Below are 20,849 nucleotides of genomic sequence, written 5' to 3'. Positions count from 1 at the left end.
TGTTTCCTGAGCCCTTTCCACTCCTTGGAGCAGGGCCTTTTAAAGCCCCCAAGAGTCCTGGGTGGGGGGGGGTGTACATTCATTTGAGAGGCTCTCAGGAAGAATGTACTGTTTGTCAATATCAATGTGGTCCCTCTGTGTATGAGACCTGGGCCTATCCTGAATATTGTAGACATTTCCCTTAATATAGAGCAAAGGCTATTTTTAGATCTGACCTTGGATCAGGGTAAAACTCATGAAACTCAATAACAGAAGTTCAGTTGAAGTTCAGCAAGGAAAGAGAAAGGATGCTGTTGAGTGTACAGAAGGGAAGCCTTGTGGCTAGAAACCTTCTAGTACACTAATTCTCAAGGATTCCTCCTGCTATTTCTAGATCTGGATAGCAATCAATTGTGACGACACAGATTCAAAAATAATGTGTCAGATCAATGGGTCCTAAACTACAAAGTGACAGGCAAAACAGTCATGAGAACTGGTAGTGGTTGTGACACCATATTATTCAGAGCCTCTTTATTTTTGAAAGTTCAGATAACAATTGCATCACCTAAAATTCATGTCAGCTGCAGCCACAAGGTCAGATGCTTAATTAAGGCACAGCTTTTTATCTAATTGTGTGTGAGAGAGATACTTTAAAGGATACACAGGACAACAATATCCTTGATAAAATAATATAACCTAGTTGTACTCAGAGTAGACCCACTGAAGTTAATGGACATTCAATTTTTTATCAGTTATATACTACTTTATCTTCAAAGGAGCTAAAGGTGGTGTAGATTGTTGTCCCCTCCCCATTTTAATCTCACAATAACCTTGTGAGGTAGGTTAGGCTGAGAGACAGTGACTGGCCCAAGGTGACTGAGTGATGTGCCCATCATTAGGGTTTATTAGGGTCTACTCTGAGTAGGACTTAGTGGAATACAACCTAGAAGAAGAAGAGTTTGGACTTGATATCCCACCTTTCACTCCCCTTAAGGAGTCTCAGAGCAGCTAATAATCTCCTTTCCTTTCCTCCCTCACAACAAACTGTGAGGTGAGTGGGGCTGAGAGACTTCAGAGAAGTGTGACTAGCCCAAGGTCACCCAGCAGCTGCATGTGGAGGAGCGGGGAAGCAAACCCAGTTCATCAGATTATGAGTCCACCGCTCTTAACCACTACACCATGCTGGCTCCTACTGTAAGAGAGCACAGATGCTGGGTCTAGTGGGGTCTGAACTTGGGTCTATATACTTTCACACATTACCGACTACTTACTTACACAAGCGTTTCCCATGCCAGCTTCTAACAGTTTCCATGTCAAGAAGCACTCAGGGCTGATTTCCTTCAGAATGGATAGGTTTGATCTTCTTGCAGTCCATGGGACTTTCAAGAGTCTCCTCCAGCACCATAATTCAAAAGCATCAATTCTTCAGCCATCAGCCTTCTTTAAGGTCCAGCTATCACTCCCATACATCACTAGTGGGAAAAGCATATCTATGCCTGTTGTCTTTGTCCATGGAGTTTTCTTGGCAGGGATACTGGAGTGGCTTGCTGGTTCCTCCTCCAGGTGGATCACCTTTGGTCAAAACTCTCCACTATGACCTGTCCGTCTTGGGTGGCCCTGCACGGCACAGCTCATAGCTTCTCTGAGTTATTCAAGCCCCTTCGCCACGGCAAGGCATATGTTTATTAAAAAAACCCCAGAGAGCCCAGTGTATCTATGTGTGTGTGGTGTGGGGACACCCGCAAGCCACACCTCTCAGGTTGCAGCAAAGGTGCAGTTCTTTAAATTCCAATTCAACGACCGCCTCCTGAGCCCCCGCATCGCACTTCGGAGATTTCCATCCCCCGCTCCCACCACCAAAAAAAAAAAAATCCCGAACCGACACCGGAAGTGGCGGGGCGTGCCTCGCGCGCGCGCTACTGCGCAGGGCCAAGGTGCCTTTGGCGCTCGGCCGCGTGGGCAGCGGCGCAGATTTGTGCGAGCCGAGCGAGCGGCGCGCTTCAGAGAAAGGGAGAGGGAGAGAGGGACGTACGTACGCGGAAACGCCCCATCGCGGGGCTTGTCGGATGGAAGCGCAGGGTGTCCTGGACGGGCTCCGGTCCCGCGTGTTGTTGCCTCGCCGCGCGGGGCGGGCTCCGCGCGCTTTCGGCTGGGCTTTGCCCACGGCGGTGCTGTGCGGCTACGGCTTCTTCGCCAGCTTGCGGCCGTCGGAGCCTTTCCTCACGCCTTACCTGTTGGGGCCGGACAAGAACCTCACCGAGACTCAGGTATTCCGGGGGCGGCGGCGGCATTTTTAGTCCGTAGCGTTCCGAAGAGGAGATTCGTCGGGGGGGGGTCTCCTCGGAAGTAAGCCCACCGAGCTCAGTAGAGCTTTGCTCCCAAGGGCTTTGTCCCTTCAGTGCTAGTAGCCCGGGGCTTTATGTTTCTGCCTCAGCCGTCGGTCCTGCTAAGGAGAGAGAGGGCTCTCGAACATGTGCAGAGGACCCTTCCCTAGCGCCGAATTATTGCGGGTATGGCTGCCAGGTAGGCTGAAGCCCCCCCCCCCCTGGTTTGGAAAGCTAAAGCTTCCCAGGACTCGGTATGGATGAATGGCTGCCTGCTGGAGCTATAGGGGAAGTCAGAATTACTGGCAGAATTACGGGTAGATTCATAAGCGCGTGATCCCTTTGGTGCAAGCGGGAGGGAAAGAGGATGTCGCGGCGGGAAAGTTTGTCACTGTCCTGAGCAGCAGCAGGTGGATCTTCTGACTTCGACTTGCCAAACGGTTACTAAAAGTACGGGGACTTTTCTTGCGCCATTAGCCTGCGATGGGGTCCTGCTGTCACTGGTATACTGCATAGTATGCAGAGGTTGACAGATCAGGGTGGGCATGTGGGGTTTACTTACTTATATTTTTACCTTGCATCCCTGTGCAAAAGGCATGCACTTAGAATTAAAGACTCCTGAGCCCACACATTTATTTTGAGTGCTGGAAATCAATATAGCTTATAATCTTTATTTAAGAAAAGTCCTTTCCTCATGTGATCACCTCTCCTTCCTTAATTTCAGAAGTACAGTATAATGAGAGTATACAGTATAATCCTTTGTTAGACGACTTGGAATCATAGAATTGTAGAGTCAGAAGGGAGCACCAAGAATCATCTAGGTCAATTCCCTGCAATGTAGGAATCTTTGGCACAAAGTGGGGCTCAGGTTCACGACCCTGAGATTAAGAGTCTCACGCTCTACCAATTCAGCTATCCCAGACTCGGATTCAAAAAGCATTGTTGATCTACTGCAGAATCATGTAGAGCCATACGCTTCAAACTTTTCAGACCCAGAACCCACTTTTAACCCAAACATGTATTTGGAGACCCATTTCATAATTTTAACCGTATATTTGTAGCTCAGTTGGTAGAACATGAAACTCTTAATCTCAGAGTCATGGGTTCAAGCCCTACCTTGGGTAAAAGATTCCTGCTTTGCAGGTGGTTGGAATAGATGGCCCTTGTGGTCCCTTCCAACTCTATAATTATATGATTCTATGATTTGCATGGCGGTAGTGCAAATGAGTGATATAATTCCTACCAGAAGATCTTGCTCTATCTCCTGCCCATCCCTCACCTAGATCAAACTTGCGTCTACTGTAACTGTTATATGGAATTGCCATCATTCACTCAGTTATTATGGAGACTTCAGTTGTTGCCTGTTGCATTTTAGTGTTTTCTCATTCAAGCCTTGGCCTGCAGCAATTCTTCCAAGCTGCAGCCCTAGGCCATCCTGCATGGACTAAGCATTATTGACCCTTGGTTGAGGGCTTGGGGAGCTTACCTTTGTTGCCCATCATCATCAGCACAAGCTGGTTGACTCAAAGTTGTTGAGAGAATCTGCAGTTGGTGTGCTGCTGGCCTTCAACCTCATCTAAACCTGTGGTCGCTTTTGGCACCTGCTCCCTGCTTCAGTTTTCCAAGGGATGTGTTGCCTGCGTTTTGGAGAGAGTGCACATGCTTGACCTTCATTTTCTTAAAAATAAGTAAATTCATTTCTGTTTTTTGCAGAAGGAAAGCTAATAAAAACAAAGGTAAACAGGACAGGAAAATAATGCCATTTGAATTTAGGAAACTAGTCATTAAAGGGCTGAACACCTTTAGTAGGGAGAAAATCCGTCCAGGAAACAATTAGAGGCCCAATTTCAGTAATGTACCATAATGAACAGGTAGACCTTTGCTGGTTGAAGACTGCATCATTAACATACTTCTCAAGGAGTAATCGCATTGATCTGAATAGGACTTATTTATGAGAAACCATACTTTTAAAATTTTGCCCTTGGAGACAGGTATTGCAAGGTTGTAATGCGTAGGACAGCTGTCACTTGGATGCTTGCTAAGTAGAAATCATGAAACAAGTTCCATAGTTCTCCTACCTCTATCAGTTTTTAACTGGATTTTTTTTTTACCTTTTAGGAATAATGACAATGAAATAATGCAGACTGTCTCAACCTTTAGCAATCTGTAAGTCCTTGCAAAGGATTTTATGCCGACTGTTGCAGATGACAGCAAAATTGACTGGAGATTTTGTGATAAGGTTCTGAAATATCCAGTCTTACAAGTTTTTATCCACTTAGCGCACTGCTCCTTTTTATACATCTTGATCTTTCTTGCAACAAATCTTTTGTGACTGTCGTTTCGATTAGCTGTGTGTGACTCCGTATTTTCAGTTCTGTTCTTCCAGGTTTGTGTGGTTGTTCTCCGTAGTGAAGATTAAAAAACAACAACACATAATTTTTGTGTGCAAATGAGCTTGTAAACATTACAGGGTCATCTTCTACATATTGCCTTTTCCAACTAACCCCACGTGCACTCTGTTTCAGTATGTATTTGGTACATTTTAAGCTGGAAATATCAGCCTGTACTACTACTGCAGCGTCCAAGCCTGAGATTAATAAAGTGTCATGCCAGCCAACCCTAGTAAGGCACTGCTTCTGAAACTTTGATTTTGCACCACTCTTCTTAACCTATTTTACCTTCTCTTCTCCCTCCCCCACTCTAGCCAGCACAGGTGTATATTTCTGCAGTGAACACATAAAAATAATTCCTTGCAGCTGTGTGTAAAGGTCAGTGGGGTGGAGCCTGAATACAGGGATGGGGAGCCTCTGTCTCTGTAGTTGAACTGCAACTCCTATCAGCCATGAATATTGCCCATGCAGTTGGAGTCCAACAAGAAGTTCTGGAAGGCCGCAGGTTGCTCATCCTTTCCTTAACAGAGCAGGATATCTCTGACTCAATCCTAAAACCATGAATAGGGAAACATGAGGAAAAAAATAGCTGTTCTTCCTGAGGTTGTTTCTTCTACAATCACACTGGGGTGATGGAGTGAGGTTGCAGTGTGGACCAGCAAGCATACTCTTCTCATTCTCCATTTTCCCTCTAGAAATGACTACCAAATGCCATCAGATGCTCCATGCTTTCTAAGGGACTCTGGCTGTATGATAGTCTCTCTAGAGAGAATTTGCTTGGCAACTACCCCTTGCACAGTTTGATGTTACGCAAAAGCTTGTATTTGAAAGAGCTGTAAATTACACCTGTTAGAATATGAATTTTCTGTTAACAAATGTTCATATCTTTTTCTTCTTCATTTAGGTCTTCAATGAAATTTATCCAGTATGGACTTACTCCTATTTGGTGCTGCTCTTTCCTGTCTTCCTGGCAACAGACTATCTCCGCTACAAGCCTGTCATCCTTCTACAAGGACTAAGCCTTATAGTGACATGGTTTATGCTGCTTTATGCAGAAGGACTGCTGGCTATTCAGTTCCTGGAGTTCTTCTATGGACTGGTGACTGCCACAGAAATTGCCTATTATTCCTACATCTATAGCGTTGTGGACCTAACGTTGTATCAAAAAGTCACAAGCTACTGTCGGAGTGCTACACTTGTGGGTTTTACAGTGGGCTCTGTTTCTGGACAAATCCTGGTGTCTGTATTTGACTGGCCTCTGTTCAATTTGAATGTGATCTCTCTCACTGCCGTGTCCGTTGCCTTCGCCATGGCCTGGTTTCTGCCCATGCCACAGAAAAGCCTTTTCTTTCACCATCGCCAGTCAAGCACCCAGGTCAGTAAGGAAACGAAGGTTGTAGATCCTGCCTTAAAGAGGGTTCCTGGGTGGGAAGATGTTGAATCGGAGATCCCTTTAAATAGAGATGATGAGCATCCAGCAGTGCAACAGGTAAGCAATAATTCTGTTTTCCAGGGGAATGGAAGGTGCAGCTCTCTTATTGCACAGAAAATCTCTGTTGGGTTAATTGACCATTACATTGTCTGTTGCTTGTGGCATGTCAGGGCAGTTCATTGGGTTTTCAGGTGTCTGATCACTTTAAATTCTGGGGATGTGATCTTCAGCATGCCTCTGGCAGTGGAGTCCTATTGCCTCCTGGAACACGTACAAGTTCAGGCCAATGAAATATGCCAGTTTTATTAACTTCCAAATTATTATTCTTGTTTATGAGATGCCTCGTTAAATGAATTTTCTAGGTATTCAAAGGGAGAAAAATATAGTATTACAATAAAAACCTATAATCGCTTAAAACAAGCCAGCATAAAAGCCAAATACAAAAATCAAGCACGATCAAATGCTGTACAGCGTGCAGAAACTGGAACCATCAAATGCTTATGCCAAAACCACTAACCATTCCATAGGAACTTAAAAAGAAGATCTTAAAAGGCCTGAGAGAAGAAAGCAGATTCTTTTGGGGAATCTGTTGTTGCTGGGGAGGGCAGGCGGTAACTCCAAGAACAGGTATTCTTGTATGTTTCTGAAGGTGGGCTACTACCCATCTTAAGAATATGATACTTTTAAACTCTAGGCATTCTTTGCAAGTGCAGATGCTGCCGCAAGCTTCTTAGGAGAGCTTATGGAGAAGTTTTGGCCAATTGTCCGGGTAAACTAGGTCCAGGAATAAGAACCAATGAAGTGAAGACTGGGTCAGAAAAAGTGAGACACCTGTGTGGAGATGCTTCTAAAGGAGTTTGCAGGACATAGTGAAGCCTGAATGAACACTTCAGCAGAAAGCAAACTTCTGCAACTGTGCAAACAAATCTAGAAATTACTTTTAAAAAATCCTGTCCCTTGGCCAGAAAGGGTTCTGTGTTTTTGTTCTTGTTTTGTTTGCTAGGCTACAATTGGTAATTAAAGCTCTTAGCATTCCATGGAATTAAAGTTTCCCAGTCAAGCTCTGCTTCCCTAGCAGAGGATTAGCACGAAGCTGAGAGAACCTGTATGGATAGATGGCAGCACTTTCTTCAGTTCTATGTAAATTAGCACAACAGTGTATTCTGGTATAGGCTAATACTGCTCCTCCTCCTCTCCTATTCTCTCATTCCTTCATCTCTCCCCACCCCTGCCTTCTACTGACATTTTGCAACTCAGGTGTTTTCATATTGTATTCTTGTACGTATTCTATACATTGAAAGTTGAATGTATTGTCAGTGCTGTGTCCACCAGCCTACTCAGGGCACTGATGTTGAGGTGAGAGTTCTGAATGGAGAAAAAGTCCATTCTAAAAAATGATTCTTTAGTTATAGGGAATGGCAAAAAAGCCCCTTATCTGCAGACTGTGTACACAAGCAAACTGCAAATACAGCTAGGTCTTCGCCTAAGCACATATAATCTTAAACATCCTGGTGGAACCCTACAGATTATAGATTCCAGGCAGGCAGCAGGCTCTGTGGGAGAGGAGAGAATACACATGCAGATCTTGCATCAGTCTGCTAGGGTATTGGCGGTCTGCATTCCCCCCCACCCATCTTAGTTGTTCCTCTTTATCCTGTGCTGAGGTGTTTCCTTAGTTGATGGAAACTGGAGGCAGTACGTCTTCTTTGGCACCACTGTGCTGCCCTCGGGTAGAGGCACCAGAAGTGTTCTGCCTCATGCTGGCTCCAAACTTGTGGTCAAAAAGGCAGAACCAAACACAGCTCTTCTCTCCTGCCTGCCTCTTTCCCAGACCATTCATTCAAGCTCAGGACTCCATATAGTCACAGACAGTGAGAGAAAGGAAAGTAGGATTTGAGATTTTTCTTTTCTGCACCCTATAGACCAGGCCCTGGTGCCCTCTGGATGCCTTGGAGATCTATTCCCATCAGTCCCGGTCAGCACAGCATGATTTTGGAGCATTTGGAGGGCACCAGCATTTGGAGGGCGTCAGGTTGGTGACTAGGTGTTGATGTTGGCCAGTTTTTGCAGAATTTGTACACTTGCTCCAGCATATGTTTTGTGTCCCACTTAAGGAGTCACAAACTAGACTGCCATTAATAGGCTTTTCACTCTCTAAAAACAGCTTGACTGCTCTTAAAAATCTAAAACTTCAGTAAAACACAGGCGCTGAACTTTCCGGTAAACTTGCCGTAAGCTGCCATGAGTTTTACTGTTGGGAAAGTTATCCTTTCTCTTTTGTTCACAAATCACATTTTGTTCACCTTGAAAAGTTACATTCACTCAGACCCGATGCGGAATAAATTACTACAGCAGCAGCATACCACTTGCAACTCTTGCTGTGGGTATTACTGTGCAGTTATACTGCTTTGGGACATTACTTTGCTAGCCATTTTATCAGTAAAGCTGGAGGAAATATTATTATTTATTAAATTTGTAAACCACCCTTCATCTGAAGATCACAGGACAGTTCACAACATAAAAATTCAAAATGATACATAACAAAATAAAAAACAAGCCAATAACTCCCTCCCACAAACACATTTAAAAAGCCATAGAATGTTAATAAACATTGCTTTGTCCCTGTGGGGAAAAAGAGTTAGCTAGAGTAACTGTACAGCCATTCTCTCCATTGATTTTAAGCATGCTAAGCTTGCTTGGCTCTCATCATGAGAAACATAATTCCCTTGTACCATTGGATGTGCCCTAGCTTGTTTCTTCAATAATAAGCAGATGTGGTTAGGCATTCTTTGATTATGGCTTTAAACCAGATGTGGCCTAACCTGTATCACTCCAGTTGTTGTTGGATGGCCACTGGACAGAGATGATGGGAGTTACAGTCTGATAACGTCCAGTGGGTCACAGGTTCCCTAAGGGATTGGGCTACTAGCTTTCCACTGTCGGATATTGACTAAAGATGGCGGGTGCTGAGTCCTCTCTACAATCTCTTCTTTAAGATTATGTGGCATATCCATTGTCAGTGTATTTTTGGCACCTTTTGGCGAGTATTTCAAAATCTCCACTGAGTAATTATGGCAGCTGATTCTGATTAGTTTACAGCCCTACCTCAGTTGGATGTATGTTGAAAAAGTATGTGGTTTTAAATATTAGGGCTGAGCGGAGTGTTTGCTTGTTTCAATTGTGGGAGGGAAAGTTGCTCATCTTGTTCGTTGCCTGTTTAGTCTCTGAAAAGCTGCTTCTCCAATGCTTTAAAAAAATTGTTCTGGGAATATACTGGGTGATACTAAACTAAGTTTCACTCAGAGTAATGAACATGACTATGTTAGGTCAGTGAATATAAAAGGTGTACTCTGAGTAAAACCTGGTTGAAAACGACCTACTGATTTTAGTTAATCAGGGATATAGCTAGCACAGTCAATTGACAGCAAGGAGTAGTGCTTTCTAGGCTACCATTGTCCTCGCTCTGTATGCACAAGGTGAAATATGCTGCCTCCTGCAATGGCGGGGGGGGGGGCAAACTTCCTGAAGGCTACTCAAGAAGCCCTTGTGGCCTCTCTCACAGTGTGTGTGTGTGTGTGTGTGTGTGTGTGTGTGAGAGAGAGAGAGAGAGAGAGAGAGAGAGAGAATCCTTTCTGGGTCCTCCCCCTGCTGTCATGTAATGCGGCTTTGCATTGACTTCTCCATTCAAAGAAGCTGGTGCAAAGCCCTGCCCCATCTCCAGGCTGGTGTGTGTGTACGTATGTGTGGAGGGGGAATCTCCCTTCCACACATGGCAGCCAAGCAGCCATGGGAAGGCATTTTGCAGAACTTTGCTGCCAGTCCCTCTCTGCCCCTAGAGGCTGGGGAGACCAGTGGCAAAGCTGGGTAGTGGAAAGGGTGTGTTGGCCCTTGGGGGCAGCTTCCTCACCCTGCCTCATGGTCTGGCTGGCTGTTCTTGTACCCTCCCCCTAAATTGCTTGAAGGGTATCTGTACAGTTTTTGCTGGAGGTGAAGGCTTAGCATCCTGCACCTTTTAGTTCGGCTGTAATAATTCCCCATAGCTGAATAGAGTATTATAATTCTTATCTTGATCGTAGTCATAGCAATCCCGTGGGGACTGTGGCTGTTTTTATTTATCGGAAAGGAACTAAGGCAGAGAGCAAATGCGTCACCTACTACAGCAACTTGGTCATGGGCAGTTGGGATCAAGCATATAAATATTCGTCTCCCTTGTTAAAAACAACTGGCATGCTATGAACCTTTGGCTCTTTGACCTCAGCCATAGTGTAAATGTTTGCCCGCACAGAGTATAGGCAAGGAGTCCATGTGTTACAGCCGATTGTAGGGTGTTTGGGAGTCGCAGTGTGCAGGGATGAGCAAGCGTTGCAAGCCCTGGGCCTTGAAAGTTCTGGGCACAGGGTTTGCCAAGTGGTTTTTGTAGAATTCTCCATGTGTCCAACCATTGCTGCCCCATTATTTAAATGGGGCAGCAAAAAGTAGTAGAAAGACCTACTTTCTACTACTTGTTGAATGTTGAGAATATAGGATATGGCTAGCGGGAACTAGCGCCGTCCATCTTCACCCCAGAATTGTATTCTTCTTTGACTAATTCTCCACCCCAAGCCACTGTCCTGCCGTCCCATTGTTTTGTCCATACATGGAGTGGACTGTTTTCTAAACAGGAATATTATATTTGTTTAATACTGTATGTAGCAATGTAATAACAGTTGAAGATTTTGGGTGGCCAGTTCATATGATGTCTCTGTGCACCACACAACCTTTTCACCTCTCTACCCAGATTCCATCATGCGGTTTTTCCCCTAGCATAAACTGGCTATTTTTGTACACAATTATTCAGAGATCAAAAAGAATTGTGGTGGCATGTATAATCAGGCAGGGCCCAATCCAGGATGAGAAAAGGACCATAGAATCATAGAATTGTAGAGTTGGAAGGGATCCCTAGGGTCATCTAGTCCAACCCCATGAATGTATCTGAACTAGTGGTCTTCAGTTTCACTGTCATGGATTCATCTTTTTATTGGAAAGATAGCCAGGGGCTCTCTGGTGGTGCTTCTTCTTGAATAAGAGACAGTTTTATATCTTTAGCCCTATTTAGATCTGTATTCTTCCTATTGTGCTGTTGTACATGCAAGTAGCTGACAGAAAGATTAACTGAATTTTCTGTGTGTTTTAAATCTATGCAGGAGGAGAGAGTGGACATTGTGAAAGTCATCAAAGAGCTCTGGCAGGACTTCCTTCAGTGCTACTCGTCCCGGCCTCTGCTGTGTTGGTCTGTTTGGTGGGCGCTCTCAACATGTGGTTACTTCCAAGTCATAAACTATGCTCAAGGTCTATGGGAAAAAGTGCTGCCTTCTCAGACCTCTCCGATCTATAACGGTGGTGTAGAGGCTGTTTCCACACTGTTGGGTAAGTTCCCTCTATGCTATGGGACTATATTAAGCACTGGATCTAAAGGACTAAACATACCTTACCTACAGGGTATGTGCGCTGTGCAGCTGCCAAAACTGGTGCTTTCCTCTTTCGAGCAAGAGACCCTTTCCCGTAAACGGCACTCCCTTAAATTACTGTTGAGTGAGTTTCATACGATGTGTGCATGTGATGACTCACTTGCTTTTGCTAGCAATTTAGTGTTTTGAAATTCTGTCTGGAGATGATAGTGTTTATAGCAACCTCCTGAGGAGCTTTACCCAAGCAAAGTACGCCCAGGTTTGGTACATTAATATGACCAATGCAACACCAGTTGGAGCAATAGGCTGACGCTTACACAGGCTTTTGTGCACAACCACAATTGAGTAATGATTGTAACTGCTAGTACTGGGCAACATTTCTACATTAACCTCCCACCTGTTTTCTCTCTGCCCTCAAAATTCTCAAGCCTGCTTGCACCATATAACTGTAACAGCCCTGAAATGGGGATGGTTAAACTTTTTTGGGCTGAGGGCCACAATGACCTGTGACCAGGGACTCTCCCCCCAATTTATTATTATATATGTGTAAAATGACATATTTCAGGGTGTGTCTTTTGGGTGACCACAAAAACTGGGGGTGGGGGGTGAGTGGTGGATGCGGGCCACAGATTAGGCAACCCTGCCCTAAAGGCTAGCTAAATACAAATTAATTTGTTTTTTGCACTTACAGGAGCTGTGGCTGTGTTTGTTGTGGGCCACATAAAAACATCTTGGGCTACCTGGGGCGAGATAGCCTTAGCCATGTTTTCCCTCTGCATTGCTGCTGCCGTGTATATCATGGACAGTGTTCATAACATCTGGGTCTGTTATGCTTCGTACATAGTATTCCGAATTGTTTATATGCTGCTCATCACAATTGCAACGTAAGTAGATCTTTGCAAACTGACAGTTTATAATTCATCATCCATGTTTCAGTAAACTCAGCACAGAGCTGTATTGCATTGTAAGCATTGAATTGATGTTCTGCATTTAAGAATGTCAAACAAGCAAAGGCAATCAACATGCATCTAGATTCTTGAATTTTAGAATGCAGTGCCTTGTTCAATTATGTCTGCTGGAGCACAAGTCAATCGGGTCAATTCAGTCTGAAATCAGAAAATTGTAATATAAGCAAAGAACAGCGGGTACTTTTATTCAGTCTGTGCTGTTTACATTCTGTGGCCTAATTTAAACATGAGCTCTGTCGGTGGAGCATGAGACTCTTAATCTCAGGGCCATGGGTTGGGCAAAAGATTCCTGCATTGCAGGGGGTTGGATTAGATGATGCTTGCGGTCCCTTTCAACTCTTTTGATTCTATGGTTATGTAAGAAAAAGTGCCTGACATTTTGTTTTGAATTGAGTTACTAATGTTGCATGTAGCAGATGAGGGTTCCGTTTTCAATGTAAAGTCTGGTTTGCATACCTGGTGTCACTTTGAAACTAGGCCTGGGGTTTCCAGTCTGTCTTATGCAACCATTTGTCTTTTTATTTTTCTGGCAGTGCACATCTAATTGCTGTCATGCCAAATGACTGCGACTTTGGGCATGCAGCCAGTAAGACACTGGCAACCAGAAATGTCAGAATTAAAAATAGATTCTCCATATTATGATATCCTCATGTGTTGGGTTTCTTCCAAGCTTATTTGTTTAGGTAAAGGTGAAAGCTAGGAAGAGCAATAAGTGCTTTGTAAGCAGTGCATTCACATGCATCAGCTATGTTGTGGGTTTGCATAATTCATTTTGCAGTGTAATGCAATAGTTCAGGAAAGCACACAAACTAAGACAGATTGTCCTAGTTACTGCAGGTACTGTAAAGTAGCTGAATACTGAGCAATGGGCAGTAGTTATAGACAGTACATAAGTAAGAATAGCAAGGACACAGGTATCAATAGCTTTCATCTTTTAACTGTCATGGAAGGGAAACTGCATTATCAAGAGACTCCTATGTGTTCACGTGGGGGAACAAAGAAAACTCTTCTACTGAGCTGGATCAGCTATCTTGGTAATTTCAACACAAGTTCTTACTGGATTCCAATTCCAGTCAGTTCCAACCAGCATGGCCAATGGTCTGGGATTACGAGAGTTGTAAACCAGCAACTTCTGAAGGGCCACAGACTCCCCACCAGTGATACTGGCACCAGCTTTGCAGGGTTTCAGACAGAACTTTCCCAGCCCTTCCAGGAGGGATTGAAGCTGGGGTTTTTGCATGGGAAACATGTTTTCTACCATTGAGCTACAGTTCTTCCCAACTGATGTTCATTATTGTTTCGGAACAGTGCTTTTTGCTTACAAAATTGGAGTTGGGTGGGAGTTATTGCATCCAATAGCTTAAAACCACATCTGGATGACCACCCATTTCTCCCAAAGCCTTCAGAGAAGGCTGTTGTACAACTTGCCCTGAAAAACTGTGCCAGTGAGCAAATGCAGATAAGAAGAACACCTTGATTTTCGGTAGAAGTTAATTCTATGTGTGCTTTCAGAAAAGTAATCCCCATTGAATGATTGGTGTTACTTCATAATAAATGTGCATCAGATTGGGCTGCTCTGATGCTTTGCAGCTTCAACCTAGTTTTGCTTGGCCCTCTACCAGCTACACTGGGAAGCAGCGATTCTTAGCTGGCAAAAATGACTGACTGATTTCCCACCCATTGAGTCTTCTCAGTTGTAGTCAGAATTAACTAGTCACCTCTCCATTGTGCATCTTGCCTCCTCCCTTCTGCCCACTGTTTACAAATCCTATGCAATTTATCAGTCATTTTATCATTAGAGCTCCTGGCAGTTAATATTTCAGCACCTCGTCTATCCTCCTCAGCACTGAATTAGGTCACTGTTCCCATTTTACAAATGGGCATGTCAGCCTCCATTTCCTCCATTGAACAAGCTGGGATAGTATAACCAGCTCAACTGCTTTGATTTTCCCTTTGATATACTCAGCTGGGAAATGACATCCATGTGTGTGTGTTTTGGTTTGTGGGTTGAAGCAATAAGATCACTGCATATGCAGATATTTAAGGGCCAAATTACACATGATGGTGGCACTTCATTGTGTTATTAAATTTGGAGCTGCCACTAATCATGTAGAGCAGGGGTAGGGAGCCTTAGGCTCAAGCACCAAAAGGGATTTTCCCATTCTCTCTGTTTGACTCTTGGGACTCTCCCCAGGCCAGGCCCATTCCCATAGGCCACACTTTCTTTAAGTAATTTTACCTGACTTTAATGTGTCCTTGGATTGTGGTAGTGCCTCGTTCTTACCTGGAAGGACGATGGAGAGATGTGTGAGAACTTCTTGACTTTTGTATGGCTAGAATGCATCCTGCAGTTAGTAGAATTGTGCATGCAGGTTATCTGAAATCTCAGTTATCTGAACACAAAGAATTATACCCAAACCTTGCTACATGAACAGCTGATTCAGATAGCTGAACAGCTTGAGTTTGCCCACTTCCTTACCTGTTTGTGCAGGGAAGGAAGAGGTTTGGACAAATCAGGAGCAAGAGAGATTTCCTGGGAATGCATTGTGTTCAGAAAACAGGACCTGCATGTATCCATTGATTGGCTCATTTTGCATGTGCACACTCCTTCCCTTTATGTGGTCTCCAAAAGGTTGCTGACAAGGAATGCAGCCTTAGGACTGAAAAAAAGCTTTCCCTCCCGATGTAGAAAGAGGCAAAATATCCAGTTTTTTAAAAGCAAAAGAGGTGCACGGGGTAAGAGTATAACTTCTTCCCTGTGTGTAGGTTACTTTTCCATAGGCAAGTATCTTGCCAAGCATCTTTTTCTCTGTGGGAGCTTTGATGACAAGAGTCACCCCGGCTGAGATTAAAAGTTACTGGGATGAAAGCAAGCCATGGGATGGAGGATGAGCTTGTTTCCTTGGTCCCATATATATAACTCATTTGCTTTTAAAATATCTGATTGGGATATTTCTATGGGCAGGTGCATCTAGTCCCAGGGGAACCAGCTTGGTGCCATCCAAAAATTGGACCCCAGCCAGCATAGCCACTGATGAAGGATGGTAAGAGTTGCTGGCTGGGATCCAATGTCTGGAGGGCAGCACACTGGCTGCCCTGATCCTGTATGATCCCAACTCTTTTGATTATTAACTTGTGTGGATCTCTTCTGTTTGCCTGAAAATAGGCTTTTGTTTTCAGTATTCATGCTCTCTATTTCTTCTTTTTCTGTGAAGTTTCCAGATTGCAACAAATCTAAGTGTAGAGCGCTATGCTCTTGTTTTTGGCGTTAATACATTCATTGCCCTGGCACTGCAGACTCTGCTCACATTGATTGTTGTTGATGCAAAAGGGCTTGGCCTGGACATATTCACACAGGTAAGGCCCATTTTGGCTGGGTGGGGAAAAAGAGGGTATACAGCCTTCCTAGTAAAAGCCTTTTGTCTGCCTCAGGGCGTGAGAGGTCATTCTGGTTGCAACAATTTTTCATTGGGGGGGTGGGTAGTGCCTTGTCCTATGCTTGCTGAGGGGAAGAGGTTTCCTTCATACACCCCATTTTCTAATACATGTTGGGAATGCTTATCTGTCTTAATGAGTTGCCGGGAGATAAAACCATTGCACATGTTTTGCTTGAAATGGAAGCTTCTCTCAGGCTTGGCTTGAAGACTGCTTCCTATTTAGATATACCTAATAAATGCATTGACAAAAATGGGTGGTGAGTGTAAAATCAAGCACAAAATGTGATTCTTACTCATTGTAATAAAATGATAGCTCAGACAGCCTGCCATCTTAGTGCCTGAGACATAAAATCCAAATAGTGACTGCCAACCTCCCATTGTGCTGAGGATAGCACTAATTATTGGCTTTTTACTGCCCTATGATGTGCAACATTACCTTACCAGCCGTCTTACCCTTCCTAATGGTAGGACTGGCCCTGATTTAGGTTAGTGAACTTTGCTTCTCAGTTCACCACTCCCTTCTCTTTTTGTTCCCTGCAGTTCATGATCTATGCCGGCTACTTTGCTGCCATAGCAGTAGTGTTCTTCATCAGTGGGACATGCAGTATTATCAGGAAATCCTGGAAGAAGGAGAGGAGAAATGAAGCAACAACAGATGGTGCTTAAAATGAAGAATATGGACTTGTTAAGCCCCTGTGTTAGGGAAGGGGGATCTATTTAAATATGTTGGTTCCTATTTATTAATGTATCCAAATGCTGTTAATTCAAGACTGTTACCTAAATTGTCCTTGATACATTTTTGTACTATATTAGTAGCATAAATTAGGAGCAGATTTATTTACTTATATCTTACGTAAGTAAGAATTTTATATGCAACACATTGGTCTTGGATAATGCCTTTAAGTCAAAACTGCATAACTAGAGATGGTCAGAAGCATCCTTGAGATTTACTGATTGCTTCCTGAAACAGGCAAGCCCATAAATCAGCCATTGAAGTGAAGGTGTTGTTGAAACTAGCCCAGTTCATGCTGTTACGGGGGTCTTGGTAGGCTGGGTTTTGCAGGTATAGAAGAAATATTAAGGCAGTGAGGTATACCAAAAGTAGTCTTAAGTCAAGTTGGACATAGCAGAAGAAGAACTCTCCCAAGGCTGGTAGATGCAAACTCATGAATATTGAATAGACTTATCTTATACATGTGCAAACACATATCACAATGTAATAGGTCATGTCTTGTCTGCCTTTTGATATTTCTATAGGCTCAGCTTCCTTTTGATTACCCTTGCTCAGCAAGGTTAAATAGATGGATTATCCTGCTGACCTCATGTCAGTTATACATCTTCATTCATAAATAATATAGGGCACAGAGAGCACGTGACGAAAATTTGGCTTGGTTTGGCATCCTTAAAACCTCAGTTACCCCTTGATTCCCTGTAAGCTTTCTTCAACTCCACAGTAGATTTTCATGACATCTGGGAGAATGAACTCTCACAACAGTAATGTTATTTTGCTTAACTCATTCAGATAATTGAAACCTCCTTGATTAGCATTTTCCTCTATTGCTAATATGTTTTCCAGTGGTGACCAAATGTGTTTGACTGGATGAAATCTCATCCTCAAGAATTTAGAATCTCTGATTCTATACCTCCATTGTAGGATGGATGTGGAATGGGATTACACTGCAAGAGTGTTTACATGGTTTGTGTTTGTAAACACTATGGGGAACAGGGATGCTGCTAAATTACATGTTCTATTTCCTCTTCCCTTCCATGTCCACTTACTTTGGCCACAGTTACTTCCTGTGGCTTGCAAAATAATTGCAAATGAGAGGGTTGAATGAATCAGTAACAAGGAGCATTTGCCTCAGGATTGCAGAGTTGTTTTTCCTGGCAAGCTGCTAAGGATGTTAGACTAGCCCAAATAATGAAGCTGTTGTCAGTGGTACATACTTTAACATGAAAAGCATTTCTATGTAACTTAAAAGCCATAAGTAGGTTTTACACCTGAAGACTGCACATTTTCTTTAGCTGTGTATACAGACTTTGGGAGGCCAACACTAGCTGTGTTTCCTAATTCATGCAAATCAAGCAGACATGTGGTGTGATTCTTGTATGTTCAAGATAGAAGGACTCTGTAAGTAAGAAAACCAGTGTGTGAAGTATGAGTCCTGTCCATTGTAAGTATCCAGTACTTGTTCATCTAGTGCTCTCTTTGCCACATTAAAATCCAAATGAGGAAAATGGAAAGAAAGGATGGATATTACTCCTGAATTTACAGTACTGAGCCTGGAAATCATCTGAGATTTAGCTTTTATATAATATGTGAAGCATACCATTTTCCGTAACGTTCAGAGAGCTTGAACTTGGATTTTAATTTTAAATATGTTTTTCAACAGATTGAAGGTTCAGGAACTAACTCATCAAAAATAGCCAAATATATTTGCAGTTGCTTTTGTGGTGAGATCCACCTGCAGGTCTGGCTTCTAAACCAATTTCTAGGTACAAATTGCCAGGACTAATATTTCTTAGTAACAAGGCCATCCATCCATCCATCATAAGGTAATTGTAACAGTTTACTCAAGTTGATGAGGAAATAGCCATGTGAATCCTAGATTCCTTTAAACACACTTGAAAACATTGATAACAGGAACAGGTGAGAATCTACACCCATTCAGAAGCTTGGGAGAGAAGTGTTGGGTAACCAAAAGAGGAAGCTGGACCTATAATCAAGCAGCAAATTCTTATTGCCTCTGGACTAAGATGTGACATTCATTTCATGACTGTAATTAACATGCATTAATATATACATATATATAAATAAGCACTGAGGTTAGGCCTGAGCAGCTTTGGGACTGGGGGTCTGTGAAGAGGGAGTTTTAACTCTTGCTCCTATTGCTGGGTTCCTAATAAAAATTACTTTTATTTGCATTTCAAGGGAAACTTCCCTTGGTGTCAAGGGGAACTTCTGTGGTATGCAAACAGCATCTTCTGAGAGGTGTTTTTTGTTGTGACACTTACAGGGAGAGAGTTAAACTCTAGGCTTCCCTTCATCTGCTACTTGCACTGCAAATGTGAATGTTAAAGGAAAGCGCACAACTCTAGATTAGCCTTCTGTGTTCATTCTGGGAGGAACTGAAATACGTAACTAGAAGGCCTCATCTGTGGATAAATCTGTTAAATATAATGTAGATGACCAAGATGTCTTCCTTGCCTAAGAGTTGCCTTCTGGTAATTTGCATAACTCCATAATCCAGTCTGATGAATGTAAGCTTGGAGATGGCTCCAGGTTCTCTTGCATTGTTATAATGGTATTGGAATAGGAAAACACTACTCTAGCCAAGTGGCAAACCTATTTTTTAAATCAAATAAAATTATTTTATGATATTCTTTAAAGTTTGCTTGTTATTAATAGTGCAATGCTATAATTATATTAAATGATCTTAACAAGAGTGCTTACAATTTCATGAGAAAATCCAGCTCCCAAATTTTGCTAGCAGAATAAATCAAACACACTTCTCTGTAGCTTAAGAAAATATATATAAAGTGGTATCTCAGGTTAAGTACTTAATTCGTTCCGGAGGTCCGTTCTTAACCTGAAACTGTTCTTAACCTGAAGCACCACTTTAGCTAATGGGGCCTCCTGCTGCCTCTGCGCCGCCGGAGCATGATTTCTGTTCTCATCCTGAAGCAAAGTTCTTAACCTGAGGTACTATTTCTGGGTTAGCGGAGTCTGTAACCTGAAGCGTATGTAACCTGAAGCATATGTAACCCGAGGTACCACTGTAGCTACATTACAGTGGTTTTCAACCAGTGTACTGTGGCAACCTGGGGTGCCTTGAATGATGTGTTGCTGCCGGCCATACTAGCCTCTGTCCCTCTTTCCTTCTCTCCCTCCTCCGATGCCTTCTCGCATCTCTGCCTCCCAAAGGCTTGCACAGCTGTTCGTTGTGGCAGCTCTGGCTACAAGCTCCCCAGGCGAATGGTGCCTCGGGCTGGAAATCGAACGCTGCAAATCCGGAAGTAGGTATCTGGTATGCAAACTTTTTTCAGAATCCGAACTGTTCTGTTTTGAGTGTTACACTTCCTTTTTCGGTGCCACACTTCCGTTTTAAGTGTCCCTGCTCCTGCTTCCACGGGAGTTGGAGCTAGATCGGGCTGCTCAGCTGGGGAGGTGCAGGCTCCCTCACACTTCGCATTGAGGGGTCCGTGGCTGGGGGCTCCTTTAAACTTCTCCCTTGAGGGGAGCATCAGAGCCCCTGCACCACCTGAAGGCAGCCAGGCGAAATAGTTGCTGGGGTGGCAAAGGTGGAGGCAGCCCGGCAGCTGCATCTGAGAGCCCCTAAACTGCCACTGAGGCAGCTGTTGGGCTGTCTCCACATTGTACGTTTAAATGAATGCAGCTACGCACCCCTCAAAGGAAAAGTGTGACGGTGCCTGCACCTCTCCAGCTGAGCAGCCCCAATCCAGCTCCTACTCCCGTGCAAGCGGGGGGATCTCTCAGTTGGGAAGCGGAGGCTTTGTGCTCCCCAGCTGTCATTCACAATTAAAACTGAAACTATCCACGAAACCTCAAAGCCAACAAACTTGCAACTCTTGAAAAAGCAGCAACACAACAAATTGAAAAAAGCAATCAAATCGCAAATGAATCAAAATCACAAGAAAACATAAAACACTGACCCTAACCCTAATCCTTACTCTAACGATAACCCAATCCTAAAATTAACCCTAACCCAGAAATGATCTTGTTAGATAGTAAAATTGCTGTTTTAGGGATTGTTTTTAAAAGTATGGAACGGTTTAATCCATTTTGCATTACTTTCTATGGGAAAGCGCACCTTGGTTTTAGAATGCTTTGGTTTTAGAAGAGACTTCAGA

General features: G+C 43.5%; 1 protein-coding gene across 2 annotated transcripts; it reads left to right on the top strand.

Annotated features, from left to right (window-relative positions):
* Window positions 1-1,925: 1,925 nt before the first annotated feature.
* SLC19A2 (solute carrier family 19 member 2) lies at window positions 1,926-19,367 on the top strand. Of its 2 annotated transcripts, none has more exons than XM_081199012.1 (6): window positions 1,926-2,246; window positions 5,598-6,068; window positions 11,309-11,531; window positions 12,264-12,456; window positions 15,756-15,897; window positions 16,518-19,367. In XM_081199012.1, the coding sequence occupies exons 1-6, from the start codon at window positions 2,046-2,048 to the stop codon at window positions 16,641-16,643; spliced, it is 1,356 nt and encodes a 451-aa protein (XP_081055138.1). In that variant the 5' UTR covers window positions 1,926-2,045; the 3' UTR covers window positions 16,644-19,367. The 2 variants fall into 2 exon arrangements, with proteins under 2 accessions (XP_081055138.1, XP_081055137.1); XM_081199011.1 differs by having other exon boundaries at window positions 1,929-2,246; window positions 5,598-6,182.
* The last annotated feature ends 1,482 nt before the right edge of the window (window positions 19,368-20,849 follow it).

Source organism: Podarcis bocagei (genome assembly GCF_964188305.1).
Source record: "Podarcis bocagei genome assembly, chromosome: 6".
NCBI classification, from domain to species: domain Eukaryota; kingdom Metazoa; phylum Chordata; class Lepidosauria; order Squamata; family Lacertidae; genus Podarcis; species Podarcis bocagei.
This window is presented reverse-complemented; position numbering and strand designations above follow the sequence as displayed.